This window comes from Leptonychotes weddellii, chromosome 10 (genome assembly GCF_054177405.1).
Source record: "Leptonychotes weddellii isolate Sample4059 chromosome 10, ASM5417740v2, whole genome shotgun sequence".
NCBI lineage: Eukaryota > Metazoa > Chordata > Mammalia > Carnivora > Phocidae > Leptonychotes > Leptonychotes weddellii.
In genome coordinates this window covers 357,112-378,536 of record NC_138378.1, presented here as the reverse complement: position 1 = coordinate 378,536, position 21,425 = coordinate 357,112, and the positions used below count along the sequence as shown (strand labels likewise).

Sequence of the window (21,425 nt, the reverse complement as noted above, 5' to 3'; positions counted from 1 at the left end):
GAACGAGCTGAGAGCCAAATGCCGGGCCGGTCGAGGATTCTGCCAGGCCTCAGGGTGGCTGGGGCACAGCCACCAAGACGGGGACCCAGAGACCAGCACTTCAAGGGGAGAGGTCCTGATTCAGGTCCTGGCATATACAAGAATGCCCCGGCAGGTAGGAGAGAAAAGGCCCGGGCAGGGTCAGGAGTCTGGAGAGAGGCCTCAGATAGGGGCCAGTCCCGTGTGTCCACCTGAGGGCTGAGTTACTGTGGCCGCTCTGACTTCCAGTTTCTCTCCTTCCGCTGCTGGGAAGCTGGTCTGGGGGAATTTCTTTGTTTTGTGGGTTGGGGAAAGAAAGGGGAAGAGGTCAGGTGTTTATGCGCATCCTCCCAGACATGTCCCGCTAGGCTAGATCCGAGTCTCACTCTGGATGTTTCTTCTTTAAACCACGCTTGGTCTCAATGGGCAGTTAAGTTCCTTTTAGCTCACTCTGGTTATACATGAGGCATTGGGCAGTACGAACGTGCTAATTTAACAAGTCTGACCTACAAAGGCAAATTCTGCCCGGAATAGAAGAGGGGCAGGAAGCCCCTCCAGCCTCCAGACACTGCCTCCTCCCTCCAGGAAGCTTCCAGGTGCTCCCAAGACAGCGAGCGCATGAGCCTCTGTTGCCTGCTGTGTCCAGTCTGGGAGCCTCTGAGCACAGGAACCATGTCTCGAAGCTCAGCAGGCTCCATGCACACTCTTGGGTCAACACAACTACAGTACCTTTTTCCCATGAAACCTGCAGGACTGAAAGCTTACACGTGGAATTCAAGAAATGTTTTTTATTTTTTTAAAGATTTTATTTATTTATTTGAGAGAGAGAGAGACAGTGCAAGAGAGAGCATGAGTGGGGGAGCGGCAGAGGGAGAGGGAGAAGCAGGGAGCCCAATGCAGGGACCCTGGGATCATGACCTGACACTTCACCAACTGAGCCACCCAGGCGCCCCTCAAGAAATGTTTTTTAAACATCCCATATTAAATGCTGGTAGAAGAAGAAGGAGCTCATGGAGTAGTGGTCTTGCAGGTGGGTGGTCAGGCCGCTGCCAACCAGCCACACCCCCCGTGACCGCACATGCATTTTGGGGTGGGCTCCGATGTTCCCTGTCAGCTCACAGCAAAGCCGGGGATGGATGTAGTCACCCACTGTTGTGGGTGAGTCGTGTCCCAAAAAAGGCCATGTTGAATCCCAACCCCCAATACCTGTGAACGTGACCTTATTCGAAAATAGGGTCTTTGCAGATTTAACCAAGGTAAGATGAGGTCATAAACCAACGATATTGGTGTCACTATAGAAAGGGGAAATCTGGACAGAGACAGGCAGAGAGAAGCCCATGTGAAGACAGAGGCAGAGACAGAGCCATGGGGCCACGGGCCACGGGCCACGGGCCACGGCCCAGAGCGAGAGGAGCTAGAGGGGGGATGGACCCTCCCCGGAGCCTCCCTGGCCCCAGAGCTGCCAGAGAACACTTTTCTGTTGTTTTAAGCCCCCAGTTGGTGATACTTTGTTACAAAAGTCCCAGGAAAAGCCACACATCAACTTAATTGTTTTCTTTTTCTTTTAAAAGATTTTATTTATTCATTTATTATTTATCAGAGAGAGAGGGAACACAAGCAGGGGGAGGGGCAGAGAGAGAAGCAGATTCCACGCTGAGCAGAGAGCCCGACGTGGGACTCGATCCCAGGACCCTGGGATCATGACCTGCGCTGAAGGCAGACGCTTAATCACTGAGCCACTCAGGCGCCCCTTAATTTTTTTTTCTTAAACAGAAAGCTGATCAAAAAAAAAAAAGAAGAAGAAGAAGAAAGCTGATCAGCTTCATAAGCCAGGAAAATTTCTGTGAATTTTAAGCCTGAGATGTGCTGTGACTTGAAATGTTGACTCTACGCTCTCTGCCACCAAGACAAAAATAGACCCCAAACAGGAAAGCAGCTAGAAGCAGAGCTCTCTTGCAGCAGGTGAAACCCTTCCTTCAGCCTTGTTCAACTTTCCATTTTGAAACACCTTGCAACTGTTGGAGGAGAACTGCCACCTGCCCCTGAACCAGACAGGCCAGTTTGAGATGTTCTGCGACATTTGTTCCCATCTGGTAATATGCTAGACCTTTAATCAGTCACTCTTTCCTGGAAAGTTGTGCAGCTGCAAACAAGAGGGGCTGCCGTGCACAGGGGTCCCGAACCCCTGGCTCCTGAACCCCCGGCCTGGATCGCCCGGAGTGAGGGGAAAGCGTCAGCTCAGAGCCACGTCTCCGCAAACGTTTTAGGCGGGCCACAGACAGCGCGAGCCCCCTTGGCACCGCGGGAACCAGCCCAGAGGCTCCGGTATCCAACAGAACTTCAGCTGGCTGACCTGACACGTGTCCAAGCACCGCTCTCATTTCTGCAGAAATGACCAGGCCCTCCCCAGGTGAGCACTCCTTACACACTGAACAAGAGAAGGACGGACAGACGGACAGCTGCTGAGTGAGCCAACTGTCATGGCCGGAGCAGGAAGCCGGCCCGGGGCACAGTGGCAGCTGGGGCCTGAGACAAGCCCTACCTCCACCGCGTGGCCCCCAGTGATGGATCCACCAGCTTCCCTAACTCACGCGGACATTAACAGTAAGGCCAGTCCCAGAACTGGCCAGGTCTCAGCAATGCACAGATCACACCGGTCCCCAGCATCACCCACAGCGGCCAGCCGAGCCCCCGACTGAGAGCAGCACCAGCTGGGGCACAGGCCTGGGGCACGTGATGAAGGCGGGAGGCCGAGCTGGGGCCGAGCTGGCCAGCAGGCCCTGAGGTGGGGGCCTCGTGAGAGGAGCCCTGGGGGAGGGGCTGGTTCTTCCTCCCTGGGCAAGGTGTGGGCTTGGACTGGGGGGCAGAGGGAGGCTTAAGGTACCCTGTCCCCCGTCTCTGGCACATAAGGGAGACAGGGCCTCTCCCAGGGAAAGCCCCTCTCCGTCAAGGGCTGAGCTGGGACCAGCCCCAAGGCACTTTAAGAAATGAAACTCCCGATTCACAAGGAAAGACCTGGATTTCGAGGCGGACTACTCAGTGCTCTGCGGGGCGGGCACGCGAGGGGCTCTCCAGGTCTGCCCTCTGGCAGTGACCACAGCTGAAGGAAGTGGGCATGGAAAGTGCTAGCTCTCTGGGCAGCCCGCGGGGAGGGGTCCCGGGGGCTTCACCGTCCTCACAGGCCTGCTGCAGGAACAGCACCAGCACCGGTCAGGGGATCGGGACACACTTGCCGGTGCGGGGGGCTCCCCTGCCTGACAGAGCCCTCAGGACCAAGGGTCTGTGCCTCGCAGTCCAGGTACGACCTTCGTCACCAAATCCGCCCCACGCTCCTACCCCCAGTCCCCACGGGGAGGACACCTGAGGCTGGTCTTGGCAGGGCTGCTGGGTGAGCCCCACAGCCAGTGTCAAAGTTAATCCTGGGGCCTAACATTAAACCTTCAAAGGTGTCTGGGCAAGACCTATAGGAAACCAAGGGAAACGTACTAGATTCTGAGAAAAGATCTCCAAGAAAAAATCTACATGCATGAAGCTGAAAAATTAACACGAACTTGTACGACCCAGTGATGGCGGTCACGGGCCACCACACAACCAGGAGCGGCTGTCCTTCTGGAGCCCAGCCCACAGCACGTGGCGAGACGAGACGTGTGCGTCCCTGACCAGTAATTCTACTTTTGGGAAATTCCACCCCAAGGAAATGATCCCAAATGCTAATTTGTTCAAAGACGCTGCTAAGACTATTTATATTAGCACGAAGTAAAAAACTACCCAAATGCCTGACAGTCAGAAAACAGCCGAGAAGAATATGACATATTAAAACTGAACAAGACCCAACTTAGAGGAACAATAAATGTTTACGTTGATGCTCAGAAGTTTGTAAGAAATAAACTGAAGGAAATGACAGCCGAGAACACGGACCCTGAGATGCCTGCTCACATCCCCTGTTTCCCTCCAAAGCCAGTTGCTTATTCATAAAACTCAAAGACAGAAAATGAACCTACCCAACACTTGCATGGAGCAGGATAGCACATATGAAATTAACGTCCATGAGGAGGAATCCCGCAAAAAATATGAGAGAAATCCATACTTACCCTTCTTCACTCCTATCTGTGGGTTGGAAACACCGTGGGGGAGTCTGTGCTTGACTTTCACAATTCTTCCTAACAGGACCAAGGACAGTCAGCCTCCTCCAGTCCCAGAACCCTGCAGAGCCCCTGGCTCATCTAGGACCTTGGAACCGCATGGAACAGGGTCCCACGAGGAGAACACAGACTGGTCTTTCCTGCCTGCACCCCCTGACCACATGGCACAGAGCGGCTGCCAAAGCCCCGGGACCCCGACTCTGACTTCTAAGGAGCAAAAGGAAATTCCTCAGCAGGACCCTGGGCTTAGGCCATCCGACTGTCACTTTCTCTAGTAGTATTTCCCTCTGCGCTTGGACAAAAGGGATGGCACCTTAAATGCGGTGACATCGTCCACTGACTGGTGGTCCAGGAAAGAGGGCGGCAGCTAAGTGCCCTTGAGCAGGATGGCAGAGGGACGACGGCCATACACACTGGCCTGTGAGCATGAGGGGCAAGCCGGCCGGCGTCCCCAGGCCCTGTCAGGCCCACCGAGTCCTGAGCTGAGGCTAACCTGGCCGGACTCTGAGCTTGTGGGGGTCGAAGGAGGGAGACCACTGGAGCTTTGGCCTCCTCATCTTCTGAGGACTCAGGAAACTGTGTGTGAACAGTGATGGGTGAACAAACCCACTTTCCTCCCCAGCTCTGCGGAAATGCCAGCGTTCTCTTCACGACACAGGAGTTCTAGAAGCAAACTCGCCTCACTCAGCCGTGTATCAACTGTCTGCTCCAGAGCGGTCAGCTCGCACACTCCTCAGACCCAGTGTTCGCTGTGGGTAAAAATGACTTATCTGGGGGGAAAACTAAGGCAAAAGTAGCTCACAACTCCAAACAAGACGAGAAGCATGCATGAAAATATTCAAAAGGAGGGGCGCCTGGGTGGCTCAGTTGGTTGGGCGACTGCCTTCGGCTCAGGTCATGATCCTGGAGTCCCAGGATCGAGTCCCGCATCAGGCTCCCTGCTCGGCAGGGAGTCTGCTTCTCCCTCTGACCCTCCTCCCTCTCACGCTCTCTCTCATTCTCTCTCTCTCAGATAAATAAATAAATAAAAATTAAAAAAAATATATTCAAAAGGAAAGACCTGCAACTATTAAACTGCAAACAAACTCTGGCATTGATCCATCCCCGAGGTGACCCCTTTGCAACAAACTCTCTCACTAACAGGAAGGTTCCAAACCCAAGTGGAACTACACACCCACTTTTCCCACATGAAAAAGAGAGGCAGAGGTAAACTTAATTTGTGTTTCAGCGAAAACTAAATGAAAATCAACTTAAAGAGAAGTAAGGCCTTTCTCATAGATTAAACAAATCTACGAGACGTTCCTATGCTGTATCAACCAATGACAAATCTTAAATTTTAAAATAAAACTTATATAGATAATAATTATTTTGAAAATTCCATGTACACAGGGGCACCTGGGTGGCTCAGTCGGTTAAGCATCCAACTTGATTTCGGCTCAGGTCATGATCTCAGGGTCGTGGGATCGAGCCCCGTGGGCTCCTCCAACCTGAGATCAAGACCTGAGCCGAGACCGAGAGTCGGATGCTTAGCCGACTGAGCCACCCGGGTGCCCCATAAACTGAAAATTCTGATGGACACGTCATGACTGCGCTGCAGGGGCTGAGCGCCTCCCACACGGCCCCGCACACCTGCACCTGCTCTTACAGACCCTCACAGGGGAACAGGGAGGGGCTTCTCAAGGTCACAGGATGCAACCAGCGAGGCCAACACACGGCACCAACAGCTCCAATTTCTCAACAAATCAATAGTACAAACAGAAAAAGTGAGATTTCAGAGGCACCACCTCCAGTGGAACGTGCCCAGACTCTGGTCCCACAGTGAAGACATGCGCGGCTCTGGCTGGCCACGGCGTGGCAGCTGGGAAGTGTTACTGGTGCGCGTGGCCGCCATGCTCAGCGGAGTCCTTCGAGGGACACAGTGCACGGTAAACACCGCGGAGCAAGACACGGAGGGAGAGCAAAGAGACGGGAGGGGCTGAGCTGCAGGAACCACGGCAGCCGGGTGACGGCACCTCGTCTCCAATTCAGCGCCTATCTGAAGACATCCAAGGTACGTGTCTAGACCTTAGGCTCTGCAAGAACCACAGAGCTTTTCCAGTTTCGGGAGAATCTGTGATTTAGTGATGCAGATGCGTGAGAGACTCTGATCTGGTGTCGGATCCTGCAGACCACGGCCCACACGAGTCTGCAGGGGCCTCTGCTCCATCCCCCGTCGGGGCTGTTACTCGTGGGGGGACCGTGAGCGCGACTGGAGGTGACAGCAGTGACCACCCCCCCACCGCCTGTCCAGGGAGCACACAGCACCCGAGCTCCTTAAGTGACCTCCCACCCTCCTGGTGACCTCAGGGTCATGGTAGAGGGACCACACCTCTGTGAATGCAGACAGTAAACCACAACAGCCACGTCCACGTGCCCACGGACGCTGCAGGCACCACAGAACACTCTGAGTCTCACGGCTACTTCACAGTTAGGAGCTTCAGACCTGCCACTTAACGGCATCATTTGACGTGTTAAGTTCTGCACGTTTCTTCAGCACACAAGAAGGTTTTCTGAATTTAAAGGCTGTCTCCATCACTGCTATCCTTCGTTTTCTGGTGAATCTCAGGGGAAGCATGAAAAACACTCTGGAAACAGAGGTCCCACTAGGTGCCCAGCTCCGGCCGGTGCCCCGAGGGGCCTCACCGCCTGCTCTGGAGCAGCAGCAACAACCGGCCGCCCCTGCCCTTGCAGGATACCCACTGAGTACCTTACTCCACCTCTACTCACCGCCACCAGAAGTGCACGACCCCATCACTGTCCCCCAGCCGGGCCCCGCCGCACCTGTCCCCAGACGGCATGGCCGTCTGTGTCTCCGAGGCCCGTCTCCGTCACGTCCCCAGAAGGACGTGTTGGCCGGCCAGGGCCCCGCTCGCGGCAGGCGTGGCGTTGGGTACGGGCTTGCCACACACTCACCTGCCGCCTCTGCAGGTCCCAGAAGGGACAACACGCAAGACCGGGAAACACGGTGCCAGCATGCCAGGGACAGACCACGGCCCACAGGACGCCACGCTCACGTCCTGACCCCTGCACCTGTGAGCGTGACCTTGTTTGGAATAGGTCTTTGCAGGTTAAGGGGAGGTCATTACGGTGGACCCTGGTTCAGTATGACCGATCTAGACACACAGGCAGCAGGCCATGCGAACAGGGCCGGAGAGGCTGGAGCGAAGCATCCAAAGGCCAAGGAACAGCCAGGATCACGCGCAGACGCCAGAACCGGACGAGGCAGAAGGAGCCTCGCTGGGAGCCTTTGCCCAGAGTGTGGCCCTGCCCACACTTGGACCTAAGCCTCTGGCCTCCAGGACTGCGAGCGAATGAACCTCTATTGTGTAGACACCAGGTTGGCTTTGTTACCACCGCCCCAGGAAACTCTTACCAGCCGCGACCTAACTTACACCGACTGCTCGCTTTGTGGTCGTCTGACACGCGGCAGGAAGGGTTCCTCCCCTGGCGCCCTGTGTCCACCAGCACCCACCCCAGCCAACTCAGCAGTGTGCGGTGAAGCTCTTGAGGGGCTCCGCGGTGAGAACCCCTGATACGGTCTGCCCTCCACCCGGGAAAGCCACGCGGCAAAGCTGCTGGTGTTCGGAATCCGCAGGTCGGGCGGGAATGGGAGCGCAGCCCCTCAGCCACCTGTGGCTCTGCAGCCGAAGCTCTGGTCCTTCCCCAGCAGGCTGCCGAGGGAGACGTGCGGAGCACAGCACATGCCCGCCTGAGCCTGAGAGGTGTGGGGCAGGGGCCACTCCAGAGACACAGAGTGGAAGGCAGCGCTGCGGGGAAGGGTGGACCCAGGTGTATCCCGAGCCCCTGCCAAGGGGTGGTCCACACACCACCATGGTGCCAAGGCCACCTTCTGCCGGCTCCGGACAAACCCGGATCTATACTGACAGGTACATGTTCATTTCAGGGTGTACCAAAAAAAGCAACCAAGACATCAGACTCATGATTTCGTGGCTGTTCTCGCTCAAGGCAAGGCAAAGATCAGTTTAAGGAAAAAGATGACCATGGGGCGCCTGGGTGGCTCAGTTGGTTAAGCGACTGCCTTTGGCTCAGGTCATGATCCTGGAGTCCTGGGATCGAGTCCCGCATCGGGCTCCCCACTCAGCGGGGAGTCTGCTTCTCCCTCTGACCCTCCCCTCTCTCATGCTCTCTGTCTCTATCTCATTCTCTCTCTCAAATAAATAAATAAAATCTTTAAAAAAAAAAAAAAAGGAAAAAGATGACCATGAATGATCTCAAGCAAAGTTGGGTAGTGTTCCACTAAGCTGAGGAGGGGCCCTGCCCTGCTGTGCCTTCTCCAAGGACGGCGTGGTTACCGGTCTCTGAGGAAAAGAGCGAAACACATCTGGTGTTTGGCTGACCACCCAGCCTCTGTGCGGGCGCAGACCTGCCCAACACGGTGAAGGAAGGCAGCTTCTCGGTGCTGATCCCTCCTGACCTGCTCCTCAGGCCCCCGAGCACACAGGCACCCTGGAGGACATTCACGGCTCTCTCCATCGTGAGCACGCCTTAGTACCACCAACAACCTTCCCGCCCACCGGTCACTCGCACCAGGTTTTGTGGCAGGTGGGTTTCCGCCATGTTCAAGAAAACACAGTGACAGCTGTGGCCGTGAAGGCAGTGCAGAGAAGCCAGGTTCCAGACGGCCTGTCGCACCTTGGCTTCACTACGTGGACCATTCACTACGTGGACCATTCACCACGTGGACCATTCACCACGTGGACCATTCACCACGTTGTCCAGTCCCGTTCAGGGGGCAGGTGTCAAACCAACTTCTCTCTTTTTTTTTTAAATTATTCTTAAGTTTATTTATTTAAGTAATCTCTACACCCAACATGGAGCTTGAACTCACGACTCTGAGACGAAGTGGAGAATGCTGTTCCCTTTTTTTTTTTAAGATCTACTTATTTATTTGTCAGAGAGAAAGTGCGCGTGCACGCACACACATGCAGAGGGAGCTGCAGGGAGAGGGAGAGGCCAACTCCCCGCGGGGCAAGGAGCCCAACGCAGGACTGAATCCCAGGACGAGATCATGACCTAAGCCAAAGGCAGACGCTCCACGGGCTGAGCCACCCAGGCACCCCCAGGATGCTCTTTCAACTGAGCCAGCCGGGCGCCCCCTGTTAAACCAACTTTAACTCAAAGGGACGTCCAAAGACACTGTCACCTTTTCACTCCTTGTTCTGATCTCATTCTGCCAACATAAGAAAAAAAAAATGAGAAAGTCAAGGTTACCCAATATTAAAAACCACTTTGTTCAGCTTTCCAGTGGGCCAGTCATGGACGTGCGCGTACTTCCCCAATGGAGACTGTGTCTGCTAAGGAGCTCTGAAAAGGTCTTCAAAATACTCTGAAGTTGAAGGAAAGTCTTCACACGAAACAAAATAAAAACAATGAAATAATATACAAATGTGTTTCTATATCACCACAGGTGAAGGAAAACAACCGTATTCTCGTGGAAAAACACATAAGCTTCCACTTAGGCAGTTACCCGTGTATAACCAGAAGCAAAGACAGAATGGCAAGCTACGACGAGCAGGTGCACCTCAGTAATGCAATGCCGAACAGAATTACCGAAGTGCACGGAGTGAGAGGACTCAAAAATGTTCCCCTCACTCAACAAGAGCCTTAGCTTTTGTCTAGGAAGTGCCCGTGTGCTCCTAAATGTCCTGACTCCTTGGGACGCCTGGCTGGTGCAATCGGTTGAGCGTCTGACTCTTGGTTTTGGCTCAGGCCGTGATCTCAGGGTCGTGAGATCACGCCCCATGTCATCTCAGCGGCTCCGTGCTCAGCGGGGAGTCTGCTGGAGATTCCCTCCCTCTCCCTCTCCTCCTCTCCTGCTCATGCTCTGTCTCTCTCTCAAATACATAAATAAAATCTTTTAAAAAATAAATGTCCTGACTCCTTCAGTTTCTCTTCAGAAATAAAAAATTACAGACGGTCACACGGCCAGTAATAGTCACTCCAAATCACAGGACAGGCACTTTGCGATGTTACTAAAAATGTTCAGAACATAAGAAGACTCTGTGGCCGGCCCCAAGCACTCACCAGCTGTGAGGACCCGGTCTGCAAGACCTCACATCCTCAACTTTCTCTCATCTCAGAAGCTTTGTACAGGGAAACTCCCACCTTTAACGTTTCAGAAGTGGAGGGAGGAAGTGCTGACCGAGCAGGACTGAGAGACACACGAAATGAAACAGGAAAATGAGGCGCTGAATGCGGGCAACAAGCCGAGCCTCTGCGAGGGGGGCCTCAGCCTATCCGTGGGGCACGCCACATGGGAGGGGTCGTGGAAGGCTGCGGGAGCCTCCCTGCGCCCACACCTGCACCTGGGCCACGCACCGAGGAGCTCCCCAAGAGAAGAATGCAGAAGGCCTTCACACTGTCATCCCTGGGACTTCCCTGGCTCAGCCCCACAACAGACGGGCGGTTTCCTATGCTCCAGTGCCTGGACCCAAACACGAACCATGATATGACACCACCCGCTGCTGTTTGGGAAACGCCCAGCGGTGCCAACCTCCCCGCACACACATGGAGAAACACGAGGGAGGGGACCGGCAGACGCTGCACCTGCTCAGGCCCAAGGGCCCCATCCCCCTCCCCAGGTGATGACCGCACACGAGGAGGGGAGCATCTGACTCCACAAGGTTTGGGCAGGTTCCCTCTGGGGCACGGGACCACCGCCAGGCCCTCAGCAGGTCTGCACGATGCGGAAGGGCCTGCGTGCCCTGTAAGTCCTGGGCAAACTGCTACCCTCCACAGCGAGCGCCTTCTTCACCTCAAAATGAAGCTGAGTAATTCTGCTTCTCTCAAAATTTCCCAAGCTGACTTTGAGCTTCGTAAATAAAAGGATACTGCTGCTCAGAAGCCTCACTGCTTTAAGTGGGATGGGATGAGAAAAGAAAATCGGTCGTTTTCAGATTCAAACAGGGCCACACAAGACAAGAAGACCACAGACTACGGTTCAGCGGTCACGGTACCACCTAACGCAACAGGTGCCCAAAGGATCTCATCATCTTCCTCCCGGGCTCTTCTGGGCAACCCTCACAATGCTGTTTCGACCACGCTCTGGCCCCATGCTAGCTGTACTCAGCTGCCCAGTCCCCACCACGCTGGGCTTTCCCCACACAGCCCAGGTAGCTCTGGGTGCTATGTGAGCGTGCGGCTCCCTTCACACACCGTTCCTCTGCCGCGAGGGCCGGGGAGCGGATTACGGGACTGTGTTTCTAAGAAAGCCCATCTGTCTGCATCTGCCCTCGACACCCCGGAAACCAAGGGCCAACTCTGCAGGCAGGTCAACGCCGAACCTGCCCAACCGAGAGCCATCACTCACTCTGCTGTCCGTGCCTCAGGCGTGACAGCAGGACTGAACATTCAGGAGGGACAGACGGAAGACCGCAGGTCAGACCCTGCACTCGCCAGGTGAACCCCACACACACGGACTAAGAAGGTGACCTGCCCAAAGCCCCATCAGCCATAGCGCCCTGTGGTGCATCCCGTCCATCCCTCACGGAGGCAGCTCTTAACACTGAGGCTCTTAAACCGTCCCATGCGGCCCAAGACGCAGAGGTGCCTTCTTTCTCTCTACAAAGAGAGACAACGATGACACGGGACCTTGGATGCACCTGTGCCGGCCACGGGGGCGGCTTCCGCTGCGGTGAGGGGCCGGCAGATTGCACCGCGTGAGTAGCAAGGCTGTCCAGATTCTTTATAAACGAGGCCGTTCTAAAAAGCGGTTATTCCCACACACGTGTGGATCTTCTTAGTTTTGCTGGCAAGTGGAAAGACCTCCCGGCTGACAGAACAGGGGAGGAGGTGCGCATACCTGCTCCACCTGAGCAGGTAGTGATGGGGGCAAGGGACCCCTTCCCCGCGGCCCCTCCAAGACACGGAGTGGCCTGTGCACCCCGTGGGAGGTGGGGTCTGAAACCGCTATCGCTGCCAGCCGCCCCAGAAGCCGCCTGGCCCTGCAGTCCTGCCCTCTCGCCAGCCATCCACCCTCGGCAAAGCGGAGGTCACAATGGAATCTGTGCCACAAGGTCTGGACCCAGAGGGTCAGTGCCCGACGGGGTAGGAGTCTGCACGGATGCCCTTTCCCTCCAGTGGCCTTAGGGGATTCAGATGCCCCCTTCCCCACGGTTTGCACTCTGTCTCCCCTCCAAGCTCTGGGGGTGTTTCACTAGCATGTGTCACCTACACTGGGTCACATTAGTGGTTCTTGCGTCTGAGGAAGGCTCGACTTGTGCCAACAGATCCCCAACTCCCTGCAGAAACTCTTCCCCAACCTGGCCTAAAGGCTGGCCCATCACAGGTCCTCGACAATGCCCGAGTTGTCATGAGTGAGAAGCCCTGGGAAGGTCGCTCTGATGTGACTCAAACACACACCTGCCGAGACACAAAAGCTCTGTAAATGCTGTTGAAAAATATGTGAACAGTATTTCTCGATTTCTATTCTAAAATACCTAGGTTAGCAATTTTTGAGTCCAAATGATGTTAAAAAAATACTTAGTAATTTTTCAATCTGAAAACGACATAATAGCATTGTTGGTAAGAAATTGAACAGAAAAGGGGTTCCTGGGTAGCTCAGTCGTTAAGCGTCTGCCTTCGGCTCAGGTCATGTCCTGGGATCGAGCCCCACATCGGGCTCCCTGCTCCTCCCTCTCCCACTCCCCCTGCTTGTGTTCCCTCTCTCACTGTGTCTCTCTCTGTCAAATAAGTAAATAAAATCTTTAAAAAAAGAAAGAAAGAAATTGAACAGAAAAAAAAAAAAGAAAAGAAATTGAACAGAAAACTTTGTGTAAATCACACTAAGGTTGAATTTGACCAGCCTAGCTCCTTTTGTCCTTCAACACACAACTTTTTAGTTTGCAAGGAAAGGTTATTTCTCTTTTCCACAACTTTTTCATCTACAAGTAATATCACAGGCCGTATTTTGCCCTCACTAACAAACCAGAACACAAAGCCTAAGTGTGCATACATAAGGTACACAAAGTATTTAGGCTGGAATGGCAGAAAAGAGGGAAAACCTTCCCTGACCTCGTGGTGTGAGACCCCAGCCATGCCACAGCCAGAGGTGGGGGCAGAGGACATCAGAACCATGATCAGGATGAGACAGTGTTTCAAACACTTAAATCAGTCTTGTGGCCTCAATAGAGATTTTTAATCATCCACTTATTCCTAGCACTCATGCCATTAAAGCCAAGTGGTACCAACAAGAAGGATCTCCTTTTTCAGGGGAAGGGGCAGATACACAGGGGAATTCTTGACAATGTGCCATCACTCAACAGACTTTAAGGTAAAATATGTTAGGTCAGAAGGAAGAAAAAGCCTATATATTTATGAGACCGTGAGTCACGGAGGAATATGAAACCCCCAGAGCAGGGGAGTGCGGTGGCAGGTGCTGTGACATGGGGTGCAAGGTAGGACGAGGAGGAGCAGCAGCTTCTAGAACTTTGACAGACTAGCCAAGAAGGCACCTGGGCACAGTGAGGAATTAGCTCGGGTTCCCGGGCTGTGGCACTTTCTAAACACCGTGCACTAAATGGGTCTCCTTGGCGCTTAGAGGCTGGTCTAAGACCTCTGGTAGAGAACAAAGCAGAAATGCTGAACAGCTGTCCCAGAAACACAGACCACAGGGACAGAGTGGCCCAATTTCTCTTAATTTGAAAAGCCCCACATAAGGACAATGTTGGAAAGTTCACTCTGTTAAAACTTAATTTTGTGTAACATGTTTGTAAATAACACCCCTTCTGACAGTGAAGGGACCTCAGGCTTGAGGATTTCCTCCAATCCCGGAGTGGTCTTGCCCTTTCCAGGAGTTCACCCCACCCTCTCTGTGCTGTGTGCCTGTGGAACACAGGTGTCACGGGGGCAAGGGTCCAAGGGACCGCCCTGGATAACTGAGTGGGGACAGAGCATCAAAGAGGATGGGTACCCCTGCAGGCAACAACCAGCCAGTCCTGAACACCGGAGAGTCGATGCACACTGAGCTCTGAGCACAGGAACAACGCATTTTCAAACAGAAAACAGCTAACCCTGAGCAGAAATTATTTCATCAAAACAAAATTCTTACATCCAGGATGATGTCAATGAGAGGCTCAATTAAATGTTGTCCCAAGGCTGCCCTCCAGGAAAGGCTGAATTTGGGGCTTCTGAATAGCCTGAAGTGAGTACATTCCACCATCTCCTAAAGAAAACTCAATAACCATCCCCTCCCTCCTTCAGTAAAGGAGATGAAGATGATCACTAGCTTTATAGGGGACCCAGGGCTTAAATCTCAGTAACTTCTGCCTAGGTAGACCTATTAATCCTTTCTGGAATAACAAGGCATCCCAAAGTTTTCAGTTCAAAATATGTAAAACTATCACAAAATAAACCAAGAGGAAGGATTCTAGTATGGTAAAATACTACTGTTCACTTCATTATTCATGTGAAAAACCCTTCTCTAAATTTCCTTTTGATGAACCATTTTCCATTCTTGCAGCGTGCGGGGCCAGCCATAGAGTGAATCCACAAGTCTGTTACCCAAACGGAAAGTTAGCTTTGATAATAAATCCAATATGAAAGATTCTACAACTGACACAATTAAAATGCGCGTGAGCACTCCGTGCACAGGTGTCCGCGCCCAGCAGTTTGCAAAACGCGTTGCCTAATTAGCATTTCTTTAAACAATGCGGGTAACAATCTTGCCACTGTAATCCTCGACAAATGCGCCGCTGAGATTGTAGCACGCAAAGCGTGAGGAAATTCGCTGAGAATCTCAGTCAAACTTTCTTTTGTTTATATTTCCTCGGTGTCAGAAAATATCTGTTCTTCACCCCTTTTGGTTTGTACCCAGGCTCTCGGTCCAGCCCTATTGTGCGTGGTCCGTTAAACCTACAAATAATAAATTTGTTAGCGGGGCCGGGGGAACCCCAACTAGCCACAGCCCTCCTCCTGGCGTAGAAAATTCCCCATTTGCCATCGGATTGATTTGTCAGACAGTGACTCGTGCTACCCTGTGAAACTGACATGTCTATTTACGGAGAAACAAAGACACGGCTCGCGGCGGACCCGGCTCCCTCCGCGCGCCCCGTCCGCTCCGCGCGCCCCTCGCCGCTCCGCGCGCCCCGTCCCCTCCGCGCTCCTCTGGCCGCCCGGCCCCGAGGCCCCTGCGCCCTGGTTTATCCAGCAATTAAAATGGAGACGAGACCGGTGCCCGGCGTCAGGGGGAGACAATGACCCCCAAGGCCTGGTGGGGCGCGGGGACCCGCCCGCGCCCTCCTCCCGCAGTTCCGACTCTTGGCAAACTCGGCGCGGGCGGGTCCGGGTGCGGCTCGGAGGCGCGGGCGGGGGGCGCGCGGGACGGCGCGGGCGGGGGGCGCCAGGACGCCCCTGGGCTGCCTCCTGGGGCCGGGCGTTGACGCAGCAGAAATTACCAGCTGGAAAATTCCCCTTTCGGAGGTGACGGGGGAGGGAGCGCGGCGGCGGCAGGAGGCGCGGAGGGCGAGGGGCGCCGGGCAGCCCCGCCGCCGCCACCGCCTCCGCGCGCAGCCCCGCGGGGACCCTGCGCCGCCCCCGCCCGCCCCGCCCCGAGCCACTCGGGCTCGGGGATCGGCGGGGGCCGGACCGGGTCGCCACCGCCGCCCCCGGAGTCGCAGCCGGGGCGCGCCGATCGCCGCCAGGAGGGCGCCCCCGCGGGGCGGGGCGCAGTGGGGCGCGGGGCTGCAGGCGGCGGGGGCGCGCCCCGGCTCGGAGCTGCCCAGGCTCGGAGCGGCCCGGGCCGGGCCCGGCCGCGATGCGCTTGCCCGGCCGCGCGGACAATGAGCCGGCGCCGCTTACCTGTGACCCCATGGGGCGCGGGCGAGGGCGGGCGCCGCGGCCGCCGGACCGGCGCCGGTGATCGCCGCCGCCGCCGGGCGAGCGCTGCGTCCGGGCGGGTCCGAGCTGCGCGCTCGCCTCGGCTGCTCCGTCCGTCTGTCCGTCCGTCCGTCCGTCAGGCCGGCGCGCGCCCCCGCGCCCGCTCCAACCCCGCGGCCCCCGCCGCCCGCGCGCGCGCCCCGCCTGCGGACCCTGACCCCGCCCCCCGGCGCGCGCCCGGCCGCTGCTGATTGGCCCGCGCAGCGCCCGGGCCGCGGCCACCGCCCCGGGCCCCGCCCCCGCCGGCCCGGCCGCCGGCCCCGCCCCTCGCTGGGCCACGGGCTCGGCGCCGCGGGGCGGGAGGGGGCCGCGGCGGGGGTCGGTTCCTCCGCCCCCCCCGTGGGCGGCCGGACAGCGGAAGTGCGGGCTGGAGCTCGCTGGGCATTGTGGGAAGCCCCCTCCCCTGGGTTGGCGGGGGGCGGGGGCGGCGCGGTGTGGGGGTCTCTGAGCACCGGTGCGGGTTCCCGCGGGGGCGCTGAGAGGCGGGCAGAACACCCCTACGCGAGATGAGGCTCGGGGCGAGGGCACCTCAGCCCCTTCCTCTACTGCGCACCCCGGCGTTGCCCACGCGCCTGTTCCTCGGGGGCGCGGGGGTCCGCGGGCCACAGGCTGTCCCCACGACCCGATGCGCAGTCTCGCCGCGCGCGTCTCGCAAACTTCGAGACTTCCCCACCTGCTCAGGCGGCTGTGCGGACCTCGCGCTGTGCGGCGGAAAAGCGCTGTCGCGGCTGTGCTGGGCGCGGGGCCGAAGAGGGCCGGGGCGCTGCGCGCTCGCGCCGTCGGGGACCTCGGCGCGCCCAGGGAGGGGCGCACCTGGGGGCGCGGGGCGCGCGTGACAGTGCCTGCCCCTGGGTCTTTGGTTTCGGTCAACTTAGGAGCGCCCGCGACTGCGCGCGTGGGTTCTTCCTGCCGCGTCGTCTGTCCCGTGCGGGTGCAGCCCCCGCGAAGAGGCGGGAAAGTAGCTGCCTGGGCCTTGCCCCACACCCCCTGAAACGGTCTGGAACCGAGCTGCCCGGGATGGGCCCTGCACGTCCCTTCTCGCCCCCGCTGTCCTCGAGCACTCGGGCCAGCTGAATGGGGAGCGTGGCCCCACATTCCTGGCTATAGCCTGTGCGGGGCAAAGGCCACCTCGCTTCCTCTCGCGGGCGCGGCGGTGGGAAGGGAGGTGAGCCTGCGGCTAGCCAGCCGCGCAGAGGAGTCGAGCACGACCAGCCCATCCAATGGCGAGGCTCCGCGGGCCGTCTGCGCCCTGCCTCCCTGCGGGCCGAGCGCCGCGGAATTCCTCGGGAGGTGGGAGGCGGCGGACCATTATGGATGCTTTCTCAGGATGTGTGAGGAGGCATTCACTGGGCTGCAGCGGGAGGGCAGGCAGCGGGGGAAATTCTCCTTGAGTGAACAAGGGCGAGCCGCGGTCTGGCAGCCAGCGATGAAAGGCTCGGACACTCCCTCACTTCGAGCCGGCGCCTGGAAATGGCTGTGCAGACACCCTCAGCCCACTCCCTTCCCGCTGTCTGGTCTGGCCTTGCCGGCCCAGAAGCCCCCTCCCAAGCCTTTCTTTGGAGGACCCTCTCAGTCACATCCCCCTGGGCTGGAACAACAGGCCCACACTTCCTCAGCCAGGAAGTGAAGGTTGGACACAGCTGCCCTGAGAAGCGGCTGCCTTTAGGCCTCCCGGAGGGTCGGAGGGTCTAGCGGTCACCTGCCTCCTCCCTTTGAGAGGACAGAGGGCGCTCTCTGCGGGAGTCCCCCACCTGCCTGCCTAGAACACTGTTGTAGTCCAGGGTGGGGAAGAGGCCAGGGAAACTGGGGAGGGCTGCCAAACGCAGTAGGACCAGACCCCTGATGCCTGCCCTCCCCTCCCAGAAAGAGCCCCTGTCTTTCCCAAGGTGTCTCAGTCCCCTCAGACACTCTCCAAAGAGAACAACCTCGTAAGATGCCACACCCACTGTCCATGCAGGAATGGAGAGCTGTAAAGTCTGCCTCAGTCAGAGCATACAGTGGTGCTCAGTCATTGCTCAGCAGGCCTGCCCACAAGAACTAAGCCTTTGTCTCAGCATCCCAGCCTAGGGCTTTTAGCCTTGATAGAAAGGCTTGCTGGGTTCTGGAGTAAGTCCCTAGGGCCCTGGGTCCCTCTCCCCTGTTCCCCTACCCTGCATCAAGGTTACCTGACCCCTGCAGTCTTGCCAGTGATTGAAGACAGACTCCCATCTTTTCTGCTCCAAGAACCAACAGAAGGGCAAGGAGCCTGGTGATGAATCTGATAACACCAAAAAGGCAGAACCAAGAGCAGTCCTGGAGATCCCTGATCAAGTCTTACCTGAAGTCCACCCTACCTCTAGCTGGTTATTGTTCTGTGAGCTAGTAACCCTCTTTACTATTTAAAAAAAAGAAAGAAAGAAAAGAACCAACAGCAGCAACTGTGGCCTCTCAACAGAGCTGGGAGAAAAAGGGAGATGATGTAACTAGACTCCCAGGAGCCACCTCAGGGCATCTGCTCTATGGGGGACATACTAGCTGTGTGGCCCCAGGAACCCCACATTCATCAGTGCCCAGCATTGGCTAAGGTGCTACCAGGATTGGACTCACAGTGGGCAGATGCCAGGCTGGGTCGCTAAGCCTCCTCTCTTGCTTGGGTCTGCTGGACATCCATGTGGATGATGTGCACTGCACCTCACCCCTGAGGCTTGGCACAGACCCTAGGAGGTATCTGCTACCTGACAATCAGCTGGCCCTTCATCATCTGTAAACAGGGGGTCTCTGTGAGGGCAGCTCCACCCTGGAAGTGGCTCCGGGACCAGGTGGGGACCCAGGCTATGGCCTCATCAGCTCTCTTTGACCAGGGCACCCAGTGTCCAGGGTCAGTGTCTGAGAGGGTGGAGGGGATAGGGAGCCTTAGAGTACCATGATGAACTGAATGTGGTCCCTAGCTAAGCTGGTGGACAAGACAGGTTAGGAAATGGGTGGTCAAGGCTCTGCACTGGCTAATGCATGCTGGTCATGCTGGAAATTCACCCCCAGCCACGTGTGAGTTGTCAGGAGCCTGCCGGAGAGACACGGCAAGGCTCGTGACAGAGGGGGCCTGGAAAGAACGAGCAGCCCCCCAACACATGCTGCCCCCACCCCCTAGACCTTTGAAGGACGGGCTCAATTTGGTGAGCCGTGTGGCTGGCAGGGCCCCCACGAGGTCCTGGCACTGCCCCCCGCAGCAGGTGCTCAGCCAGTCCTCTCCCTGCCCTCCACTCCCACTGTGTGGCTTCAGGAGGGCAGAGGAGCTGGAAGGGGACCCAGCCCCATGCCAGGTGCTCGGATGCTACCGAGAGAGCAGGGGAGAGAGCAGGGACCTGCCTCCCTCGGGTTTGCTCCTGGGAGGTGTAGCCTGGAAGGAGCTTTGGGAAAGACAGGAGGGATAGCAAATATCCTTCTGCATCTCCCTTCCCAATATCCCCTGGGCGCCCCCCTTGCCAGGGCCTTCACCACCTGCCCCCGAGGCAGCACCCCCCCGCCACCGCCCTGTCCTCTCCAAGCTGGGTTTTCTGAGCCGTCTTCACAGCAGTCACTAGTCGCAGAACTTGTCTGTTTATTCTCCAGCCAGTGGTGTTGCTCCACCATCCCCATGGCAACAGCCCTGGGAGCCCTGCCCCCTCCCAGGGAACTGCCCAGAACTTGCCCCTGCCCTCTCCAAGCCCCTGGTGGAAGCCAGACCGGGAGGGAGCGAAGCAGAGGGCAGGGCGGGCCTGAGGATGCTTGGGCTTTGCAGCAGGACCCGCCCCCTGCACATCGCCCTGGGTCCTGCGGGTGGACTGAGGCGGTTCCAGGCTGCAGCGGAGCACCACCCAAGCCAACTCCCGGGCCTGCCTCGGCCTGTGTCTGCGCCAGCTGGCCCTGCTCTCCTGCAGGGCCTCCCCAAGACCACCCTCCAGAGTCACTCGGGGCCAGCGGCTACCTGCCAACCCCACGGCTGCCCCACCCCAACTGTCCTCCAGGCCCGCGCCCCTGCCAGGCCCCAACTGCCACTCCAGCTGCCACCACCAACTGCCGCGCCATCTCCATTCCAAGTACTCACCCCCAACCGTCCTTCCAAAACGCCGCTACCAACTGCCAGCACCCTTCCTTCCTGAGCCCCAGCGCCCACCAGCACCCTCAGGCCCCAGCACCAGGGCTGTGCATTCCAGACCTTCCCTCCAGGACCAAGGCCAGGCCACACCTGCTGTGTTCCCTGGGAGGGGCTGGTGCCCAACAGTGGAGCAGAGAGCTAGAGAAGCATCTGGGGGCCAAGGGCCTGGCCGACAGAGGGGAAAGGGTGGGAAGAGAAGGGAGCCAAAGTAGAGGGAAGACCAGCAGAGCCACCAATCCTGAGGGGCAGCTGCATGGCCAGGCCAGCCCAGGGGTGGGACGGCAGCCAGGGCCTGGCCGGGGCAGCCCCAGGGGGCTGTCCGCTGAGGGTCTGGGAACAGCTCAGCCTGACCACCGACCTTGCCCTGACCTGGCAATGGTCAGGGGGCACTTTGCCTCCCTCCCTCACCAGCCCTCTCTCTGGGGGCCGCCAGCCTTCCAGAGACCCAGGTGGGTCCAGTTTCCCGGTCTCAGCTGTCCAAAGCCAGCCTGAGCTCAGAGGGTGGCACTGGGCTCCCTCCTGCGTTCCCACCCCAGCACCCTGTACCAGCGCAGGTCCCTTTATCATCTGACCCCTGGCCACCTGTGTGGGTCCAATCCTTCATTTCCCTGTCCCCTCCCCTTCCTTTTACCTCCTCCTCCCTATTCCTCCTGTGGTCCCTGTGCTGGCATCCTGTCCTCCAGGGATGCTTCCCAGATCCCCACCCTCATGTGGGGTTTCCACAGCCCCTGCTGCCCCTGGGGACACACAGCAAGCACCCTATCTGAATTGGTCCTTGCCTGGCCAAGCCAGGAGGCAGTCCTACCTTTTGCAGGTGCAGGCTTGGGGCTGTAATTCCATCTCAGGCAGGCACTGGAAACCCGGCCTCGGGGAACCAGCCAGTCAGCTCTGGAGCAGGGCAAGGGGGCCAGGGGCCTCAGTCTCCACCGGAGGAGTGCAGCTGCTCCCTCGGGCCACAGCCACTGAGGCTCACGTTGCAGAGGCTGGTGATGCTGAAGATAGCCACAGCAGGTGAAGGGGACACCTGGTTCTCCCGAGTGTCCCCTCCTGGAGCTGCCAGGCCAGGACACAGTGGGGGGGGGGGTTGGGTCCTGGGAGCCATGTCATCTGCAGCCTGCCCAAGTTCTGTCCTGGGAGGAAATGGGGAGACGGGGCACCTTTCCTGAGCACTGCAGAGCAGAAAGGGGGAATTTGGCCAGGGCCACGTGGCCCAGCAG

The 21,425-nt window shown here is 57.5% G+C and overlaps 1 protein-coding gene across 8 annotated transcripts in view; it reads right to left on the bottom strand.

Moving 5' to 3' along the window:
• The window catches only part of ZBTB46 (zinc finger and BTB domain containing 46), a 70,209-nt gene extending 49,107 nt beyond the window's left edge, over positions 1 to 21,102 (bottom strand). For 2 of the 8 annotated variants that reach the window (XR_014148997.1, XM_081832387.1), the window contains exons 1-2: positions 16,017 to 16,207; positions 14,662 to 15,071 (exon numbers count right to left, since the gene is read on the bottom strand). Coding sequence is in view for 4 of the 8 variants with exons in the window: in XM_081832387.1 (XP_081688513.1) it covers positions 14,662 to 14,671 (10 nt within the window). In the remaining 4 variants the exon portion in view is untranslated. Of the gene's footprint in view, positions 1 to 14,661; positions 15,072 to 16,016; positions 16,211 to 16,767; positions 16,790 to 21,013 lie in introns of those variants that run through there. The other 6 variants (XM_081832389.1, XM_081832382.1, XM_081832388.1 and 3 more) reach the window with 6 other exon arrangements.
• Positions 21,103 to 21,425: the final 323 nt, after the last annotated feature.